This window comes from Anarhichas minor, unplaced genomic scaffold (genome assembly GCF_050575085.1).
Source record: "Anarhichas minor isolate MPS153535 unplaced genomic scaffold, ASM5057508v1 ptg000024l, whole genome shotgun sequence".
Classification (NCBI taxonomy): Eukaryota; Metazoa; Chordata; class Actinopteri; order Perciformes; family Anarhichadidae; genus Anarhichas; species Anarhichas minor.
Genome location: NW_027466470.1, coordinates 16,978,844 through 16,996,604, shown reverse-complemented (window position 1 = coordinate 16,996,604; position 17,761 = coordinate 16,978,844). Strand labels below are relative to the sequence as shown.

General features: G+C 45.4%; 1 protein-coding gene across 1 annotated transcript in view; it reads left to right on the top strand.

Moving 5' to 3' along the window:
* Positions 1 to 2,179: 2,179 nt before the first annotated feature.
* The window catches only part of cdh2 (cadherin 2, type 1, N-cadherin (neuronal)), a 57,232-nt gene continuing 41,650 nt past the window's right edge, over positions 2,180 to 17,761 (top strand). The window contains exons 1-2 of the mRNA XM_076098308.1: positions 2,180 to 2,635; positions 4,335 to 4,443. Coding sequence (XP_075954423.1) covers positions 2,576 to 2,635; positions 4,335 to 4,443 — 169 coding nt within the window. The 5' untranslated portion in view covers positions 2,180 to 2,575. The remainder of the gene's footprint in view (positions 2,636 to 4,334; positions 4,444 to 17,761) is intronic.

The following is a 17,761-nucleotide window of genomic DNA, read 5'->3' as shown; positions in this document are numbered from 1 at the left end:
GTTTCTCCTGCGATTGCACATTTTAGAGCATGCCAAATTCAGGTGTATGCTGCACACAGAGTTCTCTGAGGGGGGGGGAGGGGGGGTGCGCGCCTCAGATTGGTCTTATGAATCATGCAACATGATATTCTTTGATTGAAAGCACCAAGTCCAAATTGGATTCCCACTAACCCCCCCCCCCCCCCCCCCTTCTAGACAAGTGCCGATGAGAGATAACCGCCTCTGCATTAATCAAAAAGATGGAGCATTTTGATCCCACTTTCAATTAAATTATGTTACACAAAACACGATATCAATTATCAACAGGTCATTCAGTTTGATCTCTAGCCCGATTCTGCTAAAAGTGCACATTGAATCTGACTGCCTCGGGTGAAAACATGATTATGTGAAGTTTCTTAATAGCTGTGGGGAAAACATAACCATGAAAAAGTCTTTCTTTGATGCTACCTTACTGTTGTTTATATCTTAACTGTCTGAACTTTCTTCTTTTGACTGCATTCTTTACCTCCAGAGAGAGTTTGACTATTTCAAAATGTGGATCATCAGGCTTGCTGCAATGACAAGAGTGTTAAGTGACATGAGGGTCTTATTACAAGACGCAAGTGTCTTTGTGTGTGTGTGTGTGTGTGTGTGTGTGTGTGTGTGTGTGTGTGTGTGCACTGACTGTAAGTGGGGTGCGATAGTGCTCACTGTTTGTTAAGGATTACAAGACACTCTCAGGACCGGATGGTTTGATTTGTAGGAGGAGGGGAGCAGCATCGCTCCCATCACACACTCACAAAACGCCAATAACTTGGAAAACAACAGATTGCCCAGGAGGAGGTGAATGAAAAGTCAGCCCTTGTTTATTATTTGGAGATGGAATAAGTATATATATATATATATATTTCTTCTCGTCTGCCAAAGTGAAATATCTCGGTGTCACAGATGCAATCTCTTCCACGGAGCCGTCTCTAGGTAGTTAATTAGATGTCAGCAGCACAACCAAGGTAATTTAACCTTCATCAGCCTGTATCACATGAGAAGATAATGTTAGGGAATTATTCATTGCATATTTTAGTGAGACATGAAAAAAAGCTTTACTCACGGATTCGAGGATTAAGTCAAGATGAATGAATAGAATGCAAAATTCCACCGTGACAGTAGTTTGTGAAACGGGGAGCTTTTTTTTGGTATCAATGAGGAAGACGTGTGTGTGTGTGAGAGAGAGAGAGGAAGACACATATGCACAGATCTGGCACCAAAACATTGAATATTAATAATCCTTAAGATCAAATGTGCAGTAAACAGCAATTATCTAAGGGCAATGTGATCCAAATCCCCAACCTTATGATCAATAGAGGCTACTCTTTATGCAGGCAGAGAGACAACTGATTGAATCCTGAATTACTCATGCCCGTGACATTCAGAAAGCGCTTTGAGAGCAGAGGAGTCTGGAGCTAATAACCATAGAATTTAAATGAAAAACCAACATGCAAATAGATTACAACCCGGTGTGTCATGATCAGTGACAACACGCTGCCATTTGATGACTTCAAAGGTAACTTTTAAAATGAGACGTTGAAAACACGGGAGATCCCGAGTAGTATGTATGACAAGTTGTAAATACTGTTAAGTTGTAAGATGTTTACATACAGCAATCTCTTGTTTTTATTTGTCTGTCCTCGCATTTCCGTGCCAGTCTCATTTAAATATAAAGCGCCTGAGTAAGCGAAACCAGACAATCAGCAAATAAACGGTGACCTCAAACTGACCGGGGTGTTGTGATCCGAGATGGTGAGACGTGGTCTTTCCAGAGGTGATTTAGTTTGGACTGGAAGGACAGCTTGGTCACATCAATGAGAGTCATATTACAATTGGTTGGTATTGATATTATGTAGTTTAAATCAGGAAGCACCGAAGCCTTATCAGCAGTTTCGCATGTTCTATCTAAAATAGCCTACCATATATAAAATGAATAAAATACAGATGAATTAATTAATTACAATTTCTTTACAGATCCAAGATGAATCACGAAAAACAGAAATAAATAAACAAAAACAATAAAAGCCATAATGTATGGTAAGACCACCGTGAACTTAACAGTGACTGCCACACACTGTGAGTGAACATCACTATTATGTGTAAATGTTATAATACTCTGTCATTTGGGATGGCGCTTTGGGATAGGGGGACGGGTTGGGGGGCTGCAGTGAAATTGGCTGTGTGACCAGTAGGGAGAGACAGTGAGATGGGCGGCTCGTAGACTAGTGGCTGGGGCTTTTTCTGTGTTTTGTATCGGACTGGGTGGGAGGGAGCAGCAGCCTCAGTACCAGGCGCCGCTCTCCCTCAGTGCTGACTGGATAGACATAGAGGAGGAGGCTGCTACATGCTGCCGCCGACGCCACCTCTCCTGCTGCTGCCTTTGTCATAAATCGGACCTGTTCTTTTTTCTTCTTCTCCACCGCGGCCACGCTCGAGCCAGACGGATATTGTTTTGCGTTTTTTTTTTTTCACCTGTATTTTCTAACATTTTTTTTTTTTTGTACACGGATTCCGACAAGAAGAGGGGAATTAAGCAGTCGCGGGCGTACCAATGTACTCACTAAACGAGGGCAGCGGTCTGTTTCTGCTGCTGGTCTTGGCAGGACTGCAGGTAAATGTGATTTCAGAGCCCGGGGGTTTACGAGCGGAGTGCCACCGGACAGTTTACGGTGCTCGGTGTTGTTCGGTGGCGACGACATTTGTTGAGTTTACGAGCCCCGTCGAGCCCCGCTAGCTCCCCGACGGGCACTTTACGCAGCAGAGCAGGTTTTGTGCCATGCATGTACTCAAAATAAATTAACGGTAAAGTAGGTCTAGCACGTGCTGTATTTGCTGGCTAACGGTTCCTTTTTTTAAATCACATGCGCACGAGATGCCTATGTGTTGTTTAAACTGCTATACGCACATTTGAGTGAATTCTTTCAGCTACAAGAGTTGAAATTGGGCAATGGCGTAGCGTCATTTAAGAGTTGAAATAGCTGAATCTTTTATTGTCGGGAAGTTACGGGGCGACACGGGCCCACATTAACCTAGTTCTCACTTGGTTATATTTAGTTTAGGTTTAATATTTATGTAGCTTGCTGCAGCGTGCCCCCCCCCCCCCCCCCCCCCCGGCGAGTTAATTGCCTTTCTGGTAAAAGCCGTTGTGAGCAACGATGAAAAGTAGCCCACTGCAAACACAGGTTACCTATAGCCCACCATCACTGTTATAGGCAGGAATAGCGACTGTTGTTGAGCCCTTAGATCGGGAACCTGGCGGTGCAATGAAGTGTTGTTTTGTTAATGTTGAGGAAATCATTGTGATTATGTGGCTGCTTTGTTAAACATTTGTGCAATTAGCAACAGAAAGAAAGCCCTAACGCAGTACAAATAATGCAGCTTTGGCAGCTGAAACAGTTGTGGAGGACTGGCGTCTGTATGGACACTTATATCCAGACCCCTCCCTCCCCCCCCCCCAACCCTCTGCATTTTCCATCTAAATTCCTGTGATTAAAAATGGCAAGTGGCACAGATACCCACAATGCTCTCTTTTTTTTTTTTTAATTTTTTGTCGCTTCAGTCTTTTGAGATGTGCATGCAAAGAAACAGGGCCAGGCCTCTGAGTCAGTGCTGAGGGTTGTGTGATGGGAGTATACTTGAACATGCCTGGTCTTACTGTTCGTGATTTGTTTATCTACTTCAAAAATGCATGCTGAAGGGAAACTCCAGCCCCAGTGATTCAGATACCTTTCTTTCTTTTTTCTTTGCTTTGCAACATCCCCATTATTCCCCAAATCTTTTGTGTTGACACCCTAAGCACAGTTTTCCTTTTCAAGACGAGGCAACAACAACAAAAAAGAAGCACTGAATTGATCGCCTTGCAGTCTCGTTAGACTTCGACGGTTGTTCTGTCTTGTTTATTCAGACGTTTACACTGTTTATTCCCACAACAGTGGATCGTTAGCATTTACTTTTTATTGCTTTGTTCCTGCATCACAAAGTGTGAGTGTTTGTCCAGAGTAAGAGTGTGTCGACCAGAGGGGCTCGGCCCTTCCCTGGGCCCCGGGCCCCTCCAGGGGTACAAATGGAGCTTGTTCTTGCCTAGCCATGCTTTTTGGCTAATGCTTAACCCTTTTGGCCTCATTATCCTAATTGCGGTCCCCGCTGGAAAAACAACAGATGCTTTTGTACAACTGTGGGGACTTCGGAACGTGACCAAGAGGTTTTTTTTTGGAGGCAACAGAGTGCATATTTGTTTCAAGGTTGATTTATGACTCATTGTTGCCCCCCCCCCCCCCACTCCACCCAATCCCCTCCCCCCACCATTACAGATTGCAGCAGAGGGCAGGGGCACCCCACCATGCAGACCAGGCTTCTCTGAAGATGTATACAAGGTTGTGGTGCCAGATATCGCGGAGGAAGGACACCCCCTTTTCAACGGTGAGTGGTGAAATATTGTGTGTGTGTGTGTGTGTGTGTGTGTGTGTGTGTGTGTGTGTGTGTGTGTGTGTGTGTGTGTGTGTGTGTGTGTGTGTGTGTGTGTGTGTGTGTGTGTGTGTGTGTGTGTGTGTGTGTGTGTGTGCGTGTGTGTGCGTGTGTGTCCATGTGTTACATTTCTGGGAGGATCAGAACAAGCCTGACATATTTAAACAATTAGCTTCGGTGTAGCCGTGTTGTACTGCAAGTGGTGTAGTTTGCCTTGTAAACCAGCACCAATGTGGTTCAACTTAACTATGTCGCTCCTGTCAGTTTTGCTTACATGCTGTTTTTTTTTTTTTTCTCGTTCTTTTTAGCTGACTCAAACATATGCTCGTTGTTACCTCATGGCTAGCTGATACATTGTGGCTGAACAGTTTGTGTTTTGCAGGAAAATATTAACTATTGTCATTAAAAGTAGGGAAACTGTGTTGATTGCACTGGGGACCTGGTTACTAAAAAGTCGATTCCACACAGATTTGAGTACTTGCACAACTTTGATCAAGCGAGTAACCTAGCTGTGAAACATCGCATTCCTTGTGCTGGTGCATTTCATTATTTTCTATAACCATATGCCATTATTCTGCATTAGTCCTGTTCTAACTCACCATCACTTCAGTACAGATTCAAACCATATGTGGGGCGTATTTCCGTCTGATTATTTTAAACGTGTTTATGCCTAAAGGTTCCCAGCTCGAATCGCATGGTGATGTATCCATTCACAGTGTTACACTGCTAAGCCCACTCCATGGCAGTAATAACAGCAATTTAATTCTCTTTCAAAATGTTGGTTACAGCAGTCGTCTTTCTGTGTGCGAAACCCAGATGTAGCAGCTTTATAAAATGTATAACCTGGTGCAAAGAAGAAAGTGAAAAATAATGTTTTATTTTTATTTTTGTGCAGTAGCCCCATTACACTGCAGCAAGCATGACCAATACTGCCTCTTTGGAATTTAATATTGGCAAAATGAGGATGCAGCAACCATGAAAGAGTACACAGGCCTACAGACGGCAATAAAAACGGGAATATATCACCAGCGTGCTATTAGAGAGGTTAGAGCCTTGAGGTCATTTGGACCAGGAGGCATTCTCACTTGTGTTGGATTTCACAGTGTGTGCCTAAAACTTGCACGCTGTCGCTGGTGTGAGTCAGATAGGTAGGTGGAGGGAGGGGGGGGGGGGGTGGCAATGACGAGAGAAGAAAGAGGAGCGGCAAGAGAGTGATTGCTATGGGTGGGTACGGCCTTTCACTGGGCTCTACCTTGTGCACAAGTTTTTCCGTTTGATCCTGCAGGTGATGGATTTCCCTCTGTTGGCTTGTGGATGAGCCGTGACCTGGGGTAATCAGGTTCCCTTTTGTTTGCCCCCCCTTCTCCTTTCTCTACCCCCCCCCCCCCCCCCCCCTCAGAGAGCTGTTGCTCTGTGGAGACTTCCTTGACAGAGAGGGGCACTCCTGTGTCATTGTCATGCAGCGTGGGATGCTGTTAATGAAACTGCATTCTCTAATGAAAAGCTCCTGTGGCATGTTTTGAAAGACAAAGCCCCCACAGTGTGGGGGGGGGGGGGGTAAGCATGCCCAAAGTTTTTCAACCTTGCTTCCACCATGCTGGTCGGAGATATTGTTGTTGACCAGGAGCTGAGTTTTTTTTTTTTTTTATTCATATTGATGCTTCTGTAGCCGCATGTAGCCTGCTTTAGCTTTAGGTGTCCTTGCATTTCATTAACGTTGTCAATGGTGGCCTGAAAGGTCTTAGATAAAGAATAGAGAAGCATTAAGAGAATGTTATTGGGCTCGTTTTTAAGCTTTGTCGTGTTAGAAATAACCCAGTCGGCTACTTCCGGTACGCTGAAAAGTCTCCATGTGTTGTTGGTTGGTAGTTTAACTCCGTTGAAGTGGGACTTTCTTGCATATCTGTGTAATACTATCTGTACGTCGTGTAAGGTGTCCATTGCTCGTATTGTGTTGCTTTTGACCCCGGTATGTGCATGAGATGCAGCAGGTGGGGAGCTGTTGGCTATCTTTGTCCCATCTAATTGCAGCCTCTCCTTTGTTACTGATAGAGAATACACATCACGCAGTTTGTAAAACCTGGAAATGGGCCGTTTGCATGTAAACAGCTGACATTGTATGTGCTAAACTGAAAGGCGTCCTGTGGATTTTGACGCCAATTGTGGCCAAGCAGTTACCACAGCTATTTGATTGTAAGATTTAATCACACTCCCGGGGGGGCATAGACTGGACTTTAACTGTTAGTTGGCCAAGTGATGCTCCATTGATTTTCAATAGATTTGTTAAAATGCATTTCTTAAAAGTCGCTTGGCAGAGCAGCGATGGAGAAAAGCCAGGAAAGGACAATTATTCCTGTTATGAGAACTCCTCTCCGGTGATCCATTAAAGGGAGGTTACGCTCATTGTTTGCAGATGCAGGACCTTCATCAGGATTAGGGGGTTACCCACTGTCCACCCCTCCGGGGCCCACATGACCTTGCTTTTAATCTTTGAAATATTTGCTCTGGCCTGATACTGAGCGGAGGGGGAAGCGGCCGAACACGGTTAATCATTATCAGGCCATCATGCAGATGAAAGCAGTCTTTAAACATTTGTGCGGCGTTTCCTCTTATCTTGTTTAGTCGCTTGATAAAGTCACTTGTTTTATTAAATTGCATTTAATTTCAGGTAGGCTGCGGGTGGTTTGCCTCTGGGTGTCTAATGGAATTCTGGTGGCTTTGGAGAGTTGACACACATATTATTATTTTTTTTTACCAGATGAGGCCTTTAAAGTGGGGTTGCAAAGTGAGTCAGTCGGCGCATTATTCAGCTGAGGTTTCCCTAAAAAGTGGGTTAATGAAAAGCCCAAAAGCCTAATTGGGCTTAATAAACTCTTATGGTGCTGCTCTGCATCCCCCCACCATGTATTCTGCTTTCATGTATCTTACCTCCGCCCCACAGCCCCGTTGCTTTGCTGCTTTTTCCTGACAATTATTGGAGCACTGGTGATGAAAAAAGAGATGTATGCTTGTTGTCTGCTTTAGCTCTGGTTCAAGTGCTTTAAATGTGAGCGTGTCAAGACGGGGGGGGGGGGGGGGGCGCTCCACAGATGAGCCGAGGGGGAGGGGGGAATTACAGTTGACCAGTTTAATAACGTGATTGTAACAATTAGTGTCAACGTCAGCGGCGAGAACATGAACTCCAACTCTTGGGATATATATATATATATATATATATATATATATATATATATATATATATATATATATATATATATATATATATATATATATACACGCACACACACATCATAATTTTCAGTTAATCTATCATTATGTGTAATTACCTCTCTTTGCCGAGTTTGTTTAAGGCAACCCTTTTAAACAAACCAAATTTCACCCTCTTGACAAGAACAACACAGCGTTCGTGAAGTCCGGACTTGTGCGTCGACTGAAACCATTTCTGGTGTTGTTCTGGTTGTCTGCGCCCTGTTTAGGATTCCGACGGCCCCTGGGTACAGCTGGGGCCACTCAGATGTATTTAAGGGGCCCCAGTGTTTGGCGATACGTGACCCTGCTCGACCCTCTCCTGTAAACTGGGCCGAGTGCTCAGCAACATACTCAGCCCCTTTTTCCTGCTCTCTAGATTCGGGATGAGGCTGGTGTGGGGGGGGGGGTTCCTGGTGAGGTATAGATGAATGAAAGACCAGCCAAAGAGGTCCTGACCCGTCACCGGGGGGGGAGGCACCACCACCTCATGTTGTTCTGACCTACGCACTCGATCGCTCATCGCTTGAACAAACAGACAAAGGCAAATTTAAAAAGCCCAAGCTTTCTAGCACAACAAGTTTGAGTGTTTCCGTGGACATTACATCACTGTTATGGCCCTTGTAACATGGACCAAAGACTATAATGGGCTGCCTCTGAAACATTGCAGAGTTTCCATGTCACGCAGCTCTGTTGTCTATTGAAATATTCAGCGTGGGTTGATAACTTTGAGGAATCGCCCTGAAGAGCCGCTGTAGTCTGGTGTCATAAAAAGAGTGGCTGCCGTTGGGATCTTTGTGTTTGAGATGTATGAGGTCTTCATCGATGTCTGTGCTGACGCTGAATAATTCAACAGTCAAACATGACTTTCTTAATATTCAAATCCCCGTTCACAATGAGATCCATGAAGCAACATGAGGACCCCCCCTCCCACACACACACACACACACACACTCCCTTTTCTTTTTTTCTGGAAGTGGATCAATGAATCCAGGGTCTTCGTTTGCAGCGATCGATATATTGTAATGTAGGCAGCGCTCCAATTCCCAGCTGAAGCATCGCTGGCTGGTTGGAGTTGAATTTGTTTTATTCCTTATTGTTATCAGCCTGCAAACATTTATTTTCATTTCCTGTCACTGTCTTTTTTTAAAAATATATTTTTCTTGGGAGCACCATGGCCTAGATAACCGCCACATATTGTGACAGCAGATTGAATCTTGGCAGTGCATGCTTTTGGGAAGTAACCTTTGATGCAGTTTGCCTCCAGTGTAACGGCGGAGGAGAGTCGCTCGAGTGCTGGTGTTAGGGACACCGCGGCCATTTGTCAGAGGATCGCCGCCTCCGCCGCAGTCCTAAGGCCATATTATGAAAATGAAAGAGTAATGTTAGCGCATTAAAGCCATCTGTGGCTAATTTGTGGGTGTGTTTTCTGAGCCTGCTGGCTGGCATGACGGAATGAGACATAGTTTATGCATGTCTGAGCTTTTTTTAGACTCTTTTAAGTTCCTGAATAACGGTCGTCTGATGATAATGCCTCCACATTTGGAGGCAGGCAGGTACTTGAGCAACGGCTAAATGTAGATAAAGCAGGGCCGACACTAACCTGATGGCTTCTCATCACCTCTGTTCGTATCGCTCTTATCAGCTACGGGACCTGCCCTCTGCCACTGGCACCTCAGTGTGCGGCTCTGACATTGGGCTCTAGTGTAGGTGTCCCTCTCATATGCCCGCGTGAATGTGTGGGGGGTTGTCCTTGGAATATAATTAGCTTGTTCAATCCGGACAGCTCTTGGTGGTGGTGGTGTTGAAGGGCTGCTCCTGGTAACAGAGACTTCTAGAACTAGCCGGTGGAGGTTAATTCGCCTCGATCGCCTCTATCAGCACAACACTTGACAAATCAGCAGCCAGACCGCGCCGTGTAATCCGACTGTGACTGGTTAGATGCCGGTTGTAATTTGTCTTTCCACGAGGTTGCATGTAACTACATTTGCCGATTCAGAACCGTCCATCATGCCCCGCAGGGTCCGGATGCGGATGTGAGAAAGCAGACCGTTGGCTGTATTGCTCCTTCACACAGTCATGTGAAGGTTAGAGGGGTTTTATAGGTTATTTGGTTCTAGATCACACCTGGGCCCCTGCAGCCCTGGTGCCGTATTGCTACCTTTTTTTTTTTTTTTTTTTTTTAAATTGATGTGTGCGCTTCCATTTACAAGGCTGTCAAAAATGAAGAGATTTATTTTATTCTGTTAAAACAATCATTTCCTGTTCGCAGTTTGGCCTCGACATGAGAGGGAGCTGGAGTCATGCTCGCCGATTTGTTGTGTTGGGCAGCCGGTGTGGGGTTTTTATTTAACGTGAAGAAGAAAAAAAACACCCAGGAAGTGCATAAGATCACCCTCACTATGTAATGAGGCCGTGTATAAATAGCAGTATTGACCTGGCTTTCTGCATACATGCCTCGGTATAACTAGGCTGGCCATGTTCTTTTCCAAATGCTAGGACAAGTGTGGAAAAGGAAATGCCAGCTTGCACCTCGAAGACAATACATCAGCACTATGGAGTGACTTGTTTACTTTACCTGAGACTGATTTGTGGATTTCAGGGCCATTTCTCTTCCGTGAGACAGACCTCCTTTTTTTTTTTTTTTTGGGCTGGTAGAGCAAACAGCTCCATATCTCTTTCACAGATCCTGTCTCTACAAAGAGAGCTCTGTTTGCAGTGTTGCCCCAGCTGTTTATTGTGCAATACCCCCCCGTTCGATTTGTGCCCAGAGTTTCTCCCTCCGCCTGGCTTGTGTTTTTCCTCATTACGTTTGACTAAGTGAGAGTATAAAGAGCCTCGGTTTTTTACATCGGCTGACCTGTGAAGTGAAGCCACTCCCAGTCCCCACTACTTTCTCTTTCTCTCTCTCTCATCAAATCTTTTGTTCTTGAGGCAATGCATTTGGCTTCTTGCTTTGTTGCTTTAAGACAAGAATGCATTCACTGGCTGCCCAGATGTAAATTCAACAGCACTAAACCACAGACAACAGGCAGACACAAGGTCTTTTTTGTGCAGGGTCAAACTGGGAAGCCAATACGCGACTGAATATATTAATGAGAGTCTGAGCAAACGTAGAAAACAGAACCAGCCTTGTCTTTAGCCTCCTTCCTCACGCGAGTGACACACATTGCTCACATTTTCAGAACCTCACGCTGCGTTTGAGTCGGCACGCCATTATTCCTCCTGCCAACAAAAGAGAAATTTGAAGCAGGGGACACGTTAATTGACCCAGATACTGTAACCATGTTCACAAAAGCCAATATCCTGCCTCAGGGGGGATGTGGGGGGGTGGAGACGTCTGCCTCTTGCGGGGGGCCACGCCGACTATTGTGTTCCGGTGGTGGGGCTTCAATTTCAACGCACCAGCGCCTCTCTGGACACCGGCCTCTGATGAGTCACTGGGTCATATCTCGTGACATTCTCCATGCATCCTCCTTCCTATCCGGCCCTCTATCACCTCCACCCTCCCTCCCTCCCACCAGCTTTAAGATGGAGCAGCTCTCTTGGCTCTGTACAATGATTGATGTGACTTAATTGAGTAATGCAAGGACAGTACTGCAGCATTTAGTGCTTCATTCTTTCACTGAGTTTGTCTCTTGGGGTGACATTGGTCGCTGCACGGCTTCGGCAGTGAGTGTGATGTGGGATTTTAGTGGTGTTGGTAGTATGTCGTGATGGATGGATGTCTGAGGTTTTTTGGAACTTGTGTTTTTTTTTCTTTTTTTTACCATAAGCTGTTGTTTTTTACGCTAACTTTTGCTTTGTGTGTATCTCAAGATATAAGATATAACGAATATCATTATTTAACTTGCAGTAAATTCCTCTTTTCATTCGATATTGATTGGATTGGTCGACTGGGAACGCCCCACCACCACCCCTCCCGAGCCGTTGACTCATCACATAAGCATATGTAGCCCATCCTATTACTTGTCTCAAGTGATCTACTGTTACCAGGTCTTGCTGACACCAGTGTCTGCCATCACCGCGTGGATATTATGATTGACCCGCAGCAATATCTGGTCTCCGTTTGAGCGCACACCGCGGCAGCGAGCAACACATCGCTCTGCGGCCCACGTTGTCTGAGTTTATATTATCTCTGCCTCCGTCGATATTTACTGAGGCATTAAAGAGCGTGCAGCATGTCGCCACTTTATTTCCTGTAGCACTGCCTGCTCAGCAGGACAGGAGCTTGGGGGGGGTGGTAACTGCTGCTACAAGATGAAGGCCTGCTAATTTCCAAAACATGTCGTGTCTGAACAAATGAGTTGGCTCAGACAAAGGCATATGGCATAACAGTTTAATTGTCATTTTGATTTGAATTTCTCCTGTTATAAATGACTTCCTGCCTCAAGTTGTGAGCACAATGAAGGGTATTGTGGAGATGATACAACAACGGTTGTATCACCAGTTGCTCGAAGTGGCTGCGTTCGTAAATCAAGTTGCACTAAAGACTTCGTCACAAACATCACAACAATTCAGATGTCTTCAGCAGCTTCTTGTTGGTTTTTTTTTGTCTCGGTAAAATCTCGCCCGTTGAGGTTGTGAGCCGGTAGAAGCCGTCCGTTAGAGCTGCGGGATTAATTGTGTTCAAATCAATATTTACATTCACATCTCATTCGGACTTGACAATGATTTTGCTTGTGTTTGTATTAGCAGGAGATCATCATTTCTCTATAAATTGCAATAAATAAATGTCTTCAATCCAATCCAGTGTCCGTGCTCACAGTTTGGCAACATAAAGGTTACATTTGCATGAAAACGTCGAGACTATAAGACGATGATGACATGTCAAAAGCATTGCTGTTAGCTGCTAACACGATGAAGCGAGAAGATCTCTTAGGATCTGTGGAGAATCTCCACAAACACTCTGTTGCATTGCATTATGGGGTAAAGGTGATGCTGTTTTCCTGGAGACTTCTTACTGTGCACCGCGAACTTGGCAACAGTAACGCAGGTTTCCGAATGTTTACCAGCATCCCGTCCATCTGATTCCGCCAAAGTGCAACGCACTCAATCTTATATAGATCATGTGTCAGCCCTTCACTCTCACACTAAGTGTTCTAAGCACTGTGACCTTTGTAGAAGGTAAGCTTTCTTCGGCCGACTTGGAAGAGTTCGGAAATAACGGCGTCGACCAATAATTTATGGCATTGCTAACCATATGAGGGCTATGAGCCAAGGTTATTGACCTTTCACGCCTGTCACTAGTGATAGAGGGAGCGAGACCCAGCAGGGAAATGAATTGGGCTTATTAAGGAGCTGGGCTTTGAATCAAACCGAGGGGCGCAACTTTACTCTCCAGTTTTCTCTTTCATTTAAATCATTACTTTCATTTTTTTTTTTTTACACCGTTTGACCAGTTGATAGCAGGAGGTACACTGAATGGTAATGCTTCCCTGGCTGTGTCTGGGAGAGATCCGGGCGCGGTGCGTGAAATGCCCGACGGATTAACACTTGGAGCACAAAACGCATTACAGAAGCACATCTTCAGCCGAGGTCATTATTATCAGATGAGGGATTTCTCACTAATCAAAGCTTCGACGCAAAGGCGATTTTGCGCGACTAGACTTCGCCGTTTCATTTCAATCCCTTTCAATCTTTTTTTTTTTTTGCCGTTGTGGGTCTTAGCTTGTGATTTACTTTTGGTTCGTAGCTGTGAGACAAAGGGGGAGAAGCTGCACAACATTTGACTAAAATAAAGCATGTAAAGAATGTCGTGCGAGCGCATGTTGTTTCAGCCCTGTCCTCCCCCAGAGCTCCCGGTCTGTAAAAACCTGGTGGGAGGCAAGCATTTATATTGGATCAACATGCTATGATGTTGTTTTTTTCCAGCTCCACTTGTGTTTATAATCATATCCGCTCCCTTGTGGCGTTGAACTAAAACCATTTTTATTAACTCTGGAGAAGCTTATCTCTGCCTGATGCGTTGTTTGTACATAGGACCACAATCGCATCCCGGTGGATAAAAAAAAAAAAAAAAGCAAAGGACTTGTACCGTAAATGTGCTTCTGTCCCCCTTGAGGTCCAACTTTAAGGACATTTTTAATATTGTGCATTTGTTCTGTTCATACACACACCTCAGATATTACAAGTGGGCTCAGCTATAACCTCATTAAGGGAGCAAGAACGGAGACGGAGCCACTGGTGGTGTTTGAGCCGTCCTCCGTAGTATTCATTTAGAGCAGCTTGTTGAATTGTTTTCAAGTGTTTGTTTATCTGCAGCGAGATAGCCAGAGGATGAGGTAAAGGGACTAATGCGTCAGGATTGTGTGCGCTCGAGAGCGCTGTTTGCAAATGCGAGGCTCACTCGTGTGTTTGTGGGGGACTTATTTGCATGCTGAGGTGGACTATTTATCAAAATGGACAGCGTGTGCAACAAAAAAAAAGAAAAGGAAAAACAAGTTCTCTCTGCCTGTGGGTAACGGTGGAACGTATGAGTGGGAGGGCTATTTTGGACCAGAAAAGCTCCATATCGCAAAAGCTCATAGCTGGAGGGTGGACTGTGGACAAGTGGGTGCCAGCTGATTGGGGAAACATGCTCTCCGGGTATGATCGCACCGCAGCCAAATATGGTTGTCACTCCAAAGCTCCAGTTCACACACAGTTCAGTTACAAAAGAGTACTTCTTCAGCAAGTGCTGAAAAAAGAAAGCGAGAAAAGAGAACTCAACTAGAAGTCGGCAACATCACCTTCCCCCTCCCTCTTTGAGGTGTGAGTTGCCTTCTTCAGTGCGAGTTGCCAGTTCCTCGTAGAGATGGAGGTGAGGTTTAACTCCGGCACGTTTTCAAAGCTGTCGGGCGTTCTCATAAAATCACACCTTTTGTTTGTTTGAGCAACCGAAAGCTGATTTAAACGCCCCCCCCCCCCCCCAAACTTCAGAGCGCTAGTGGCGGCACCGTTCTTTGAGCGGTGCAAATGTCGCTGTGGTTACGGGTGTTGGTAATGGATTAAGACCTTTATTGCATTTCCCTGACTCATCGTGCTCTGGTGTATTTAGTGATTTAACATCCCTGTAAGTGATTGATGGAGCTGTCAATCATCAACTCAGTGAGGACGTCGGGGCCTCTCTCCTCTAGTCATTTCTAGTCTTTAAGATTGCGTTTTTCTGGAGAATGAGTCGGTAAACATCCCTGGAAACCTTTTAGGTACAATTAGGTCTGAGCAACATATCGATATTTTATTGATCATGATATGAGACTAGATATCGTCTTAGGATATGGATATAGTAATATGGCCTGTGTGTGTTAAAGGCTGCATTACAGTAGAGTGATCACCAGACTGCTCTAGCTCTTCTATTTGCCTTTACACGCTTAGTCATTATTACTGATGATTATTTATCAAAAATATTTTGTAACAGCACCAATGTCGATATCAAAGTATTTGATCAACAAATTGCCCATCCCTAGCAACGATAATGTTAGCCAAACAGTTTGACAGATTTTTCAGTTAAATCATGTAAAAGATGAACTTCTTACTGGAGGAGAGAGAGAGAGCCGAGAACAAAGAACCTTCATTACGTAAACTATGGATGACTTAATGCCAAGAACATAAACCATCAGGTTGTCATGGCATTATTACCTTAGTGTTTAGTGTTTGTTTAAAGCAGCTCCCCCAGCCTTAGTGCTCTCACACACACACACACACACACACACACACACACACACACACACACACGTGCGGCTCGTCTTTTAAAGGCCATCTTATTGGATAACTAGCAGAACAACAACTGTGGTGAACCCGTTTGAATGTTTCTCCTCTGTCCCACCAAGAATGTGTTGTCGAGGAGGGCCGGGGTCAGAGGACACAAACAAGGCTTTGTTCTGTATCACCGGGCTTATTCTGGGCAGAGCGTCGGTAGCGGGCAACACTGGCACACATTGTTCTTTCATGCATCCGTTGAAAGATTCGTTAGCTGATCGAAAGGGAATATTTATTCATGAGCTTTATTCATTATTACTTATTCATTTAACACACACTCTTGTCATAGAAATTGGATGACACGAGATGGAGTACAATAAGAATCCACTTGTTTCATATTTTAGACTATGGATGTAATGCAAGGATGACTTCATACTTGAATATTAACACCATCCCATGTTGAAGATGATTGGTCCACAGCTTTGCGGCGCAGACGAGTACAATCGGTTCAGTCTCACAGGAAAAACAGTGAGGCCGTTGTTGCTTTTCACGGGCGGACGACTTACCAACCTGAGCCCTCTCACGCTGCGCACCTTATGAACAGGGCTGCTGCAGGCATTAAAGGGTACGAGTGCGCAGCAGTAGGTGTTGGACCCTGCTGACAGCTGGAACAGCACCGCATGGAGCTTTGGCCACAGCCAACGCGGTGTCTAGCCTCGACATATCCTCCGATCCCCCCCGGGCCTTCGCTTATTGACACGTCTTGCGGTGCGCTCGGAAAATGCAATTGCACCAACATTGATTTGCGTCTGTTTGCCCAGTGTCTGTTTGCGGTCCAGACACTGGGCACATGCATAAATGGGAGTTTTTTTTTTCCTCTCATTCTCTCTCCTTTTCCATCCCCGTCTCTCTCCCCCACTTGTCGCAAAACCAGTCTCAGTGCGAGACGACGGTTCCTCAGCCGCTTATCGTGGCGTCCACCAAAGGGGTCTGAGCATGTGTACACAGGCAGCTGTGCACCGCTGCTAAAGTCCACTCTGTGTGGGATAAGTGGGGATTGGCATGTACTCTGCCCGTCTGAGCGGGTTTCATCTGCTCAGAAATGCGACAGCTGGGCAGAGTTGGCTCCTCCCACACGAGAAAGACGGACAGAAGTGAGGCGTAGAGAGACACGCAATGAGAGCAGGGACGTGGTGAGCCGGGGCTGCCGCAGCTTTCCTGGCTGCGTCTCGGGGGCAAAGCAAATGTTGGCACAAGTGTTATGAGTTAGTGCTGACATAAGTGTTTTTAAGAGCGGCCTAACACATTAAGGATGTGTGGCGGGCTCCCTTACGTTCTTCCTTTTACTCTTCGTGCTGTAAACCCTGAGCAGCAACGGGAGGAAGGGCATAAGAAGAGTAATTTATGTGCGGAGAAGCCTCAGATGAGTCCTCCCTCCGGGATTAATGGGAGTCTCTGTTCACAGGAAATATGAAAGGCCCTTTGTTGGTAAAGGGCTCGCTGCTGCCAGCAAATAACTACTCTCCCCCCAACATATCGAAAGCCCCCCCCCCCCCCCCCAACCTCTAAATTCATTGAATCCTCTGCCGCTCATCCTTCACCCTTTTCTTTCTAAAAGCCTGTGTTTTCTGTCAAAGTCGCTCATTTCTGATTCTACGCTGCGCCTGCTGTACAGAAGCCCAGGAGACACTAGCTCACGTTGTTCGTATTCACTGTCACTTCTAGAGTTCCGGCCATCGGGTGAGCAGAAGGAAGAGTGGGAGAACTAGTGCTGTACAGGTGGTGATTCATACTTTCACCGCGTTCAATCCTTTCCCTCATCCTGTTTCCCCCCCCCCCCCCCCCGTCTGATGCGTTTAATTTCTAGACTGGTTATCATATCCGTCGGGGAATAACTAGTTTGCCGTGGTGAACGTGTGACCTGCTGCGCCGGTGGTATCGGTTTATTTTTAGTGTTGGTCTGTCTGCGGTGTGGCTAAGCGTAGCTCCTTAGGCTAAATAAAGAATGGCCTATCAGAGAGGGGACATGACGGTTTGGCACTGCTCTGGCAGTGTGTCTTTCATCAGGTCACACATTGATCTCCTCACACCTGCGGCTCAGGACAGGACGGTGAAAAGCTGTTGGCAGGTGTTAATTGCTTTCTCCTGAGCTGATATTTTCAAACTGCTAAATAGAATTTCCTCATTCTGAAACTCAAATGGGAGGAATAAAGTGCCTCACAATCGATTGTTCTGTTCTTGTTCGGCCTCGTAATTTTAATTTCCTCTTTGCTCAACACCTCAACAAAGAACAGATGAATGTGTTTGTACAAAAAGAAAACCTTTGAGTATCTCTGAGGCTCTCTCA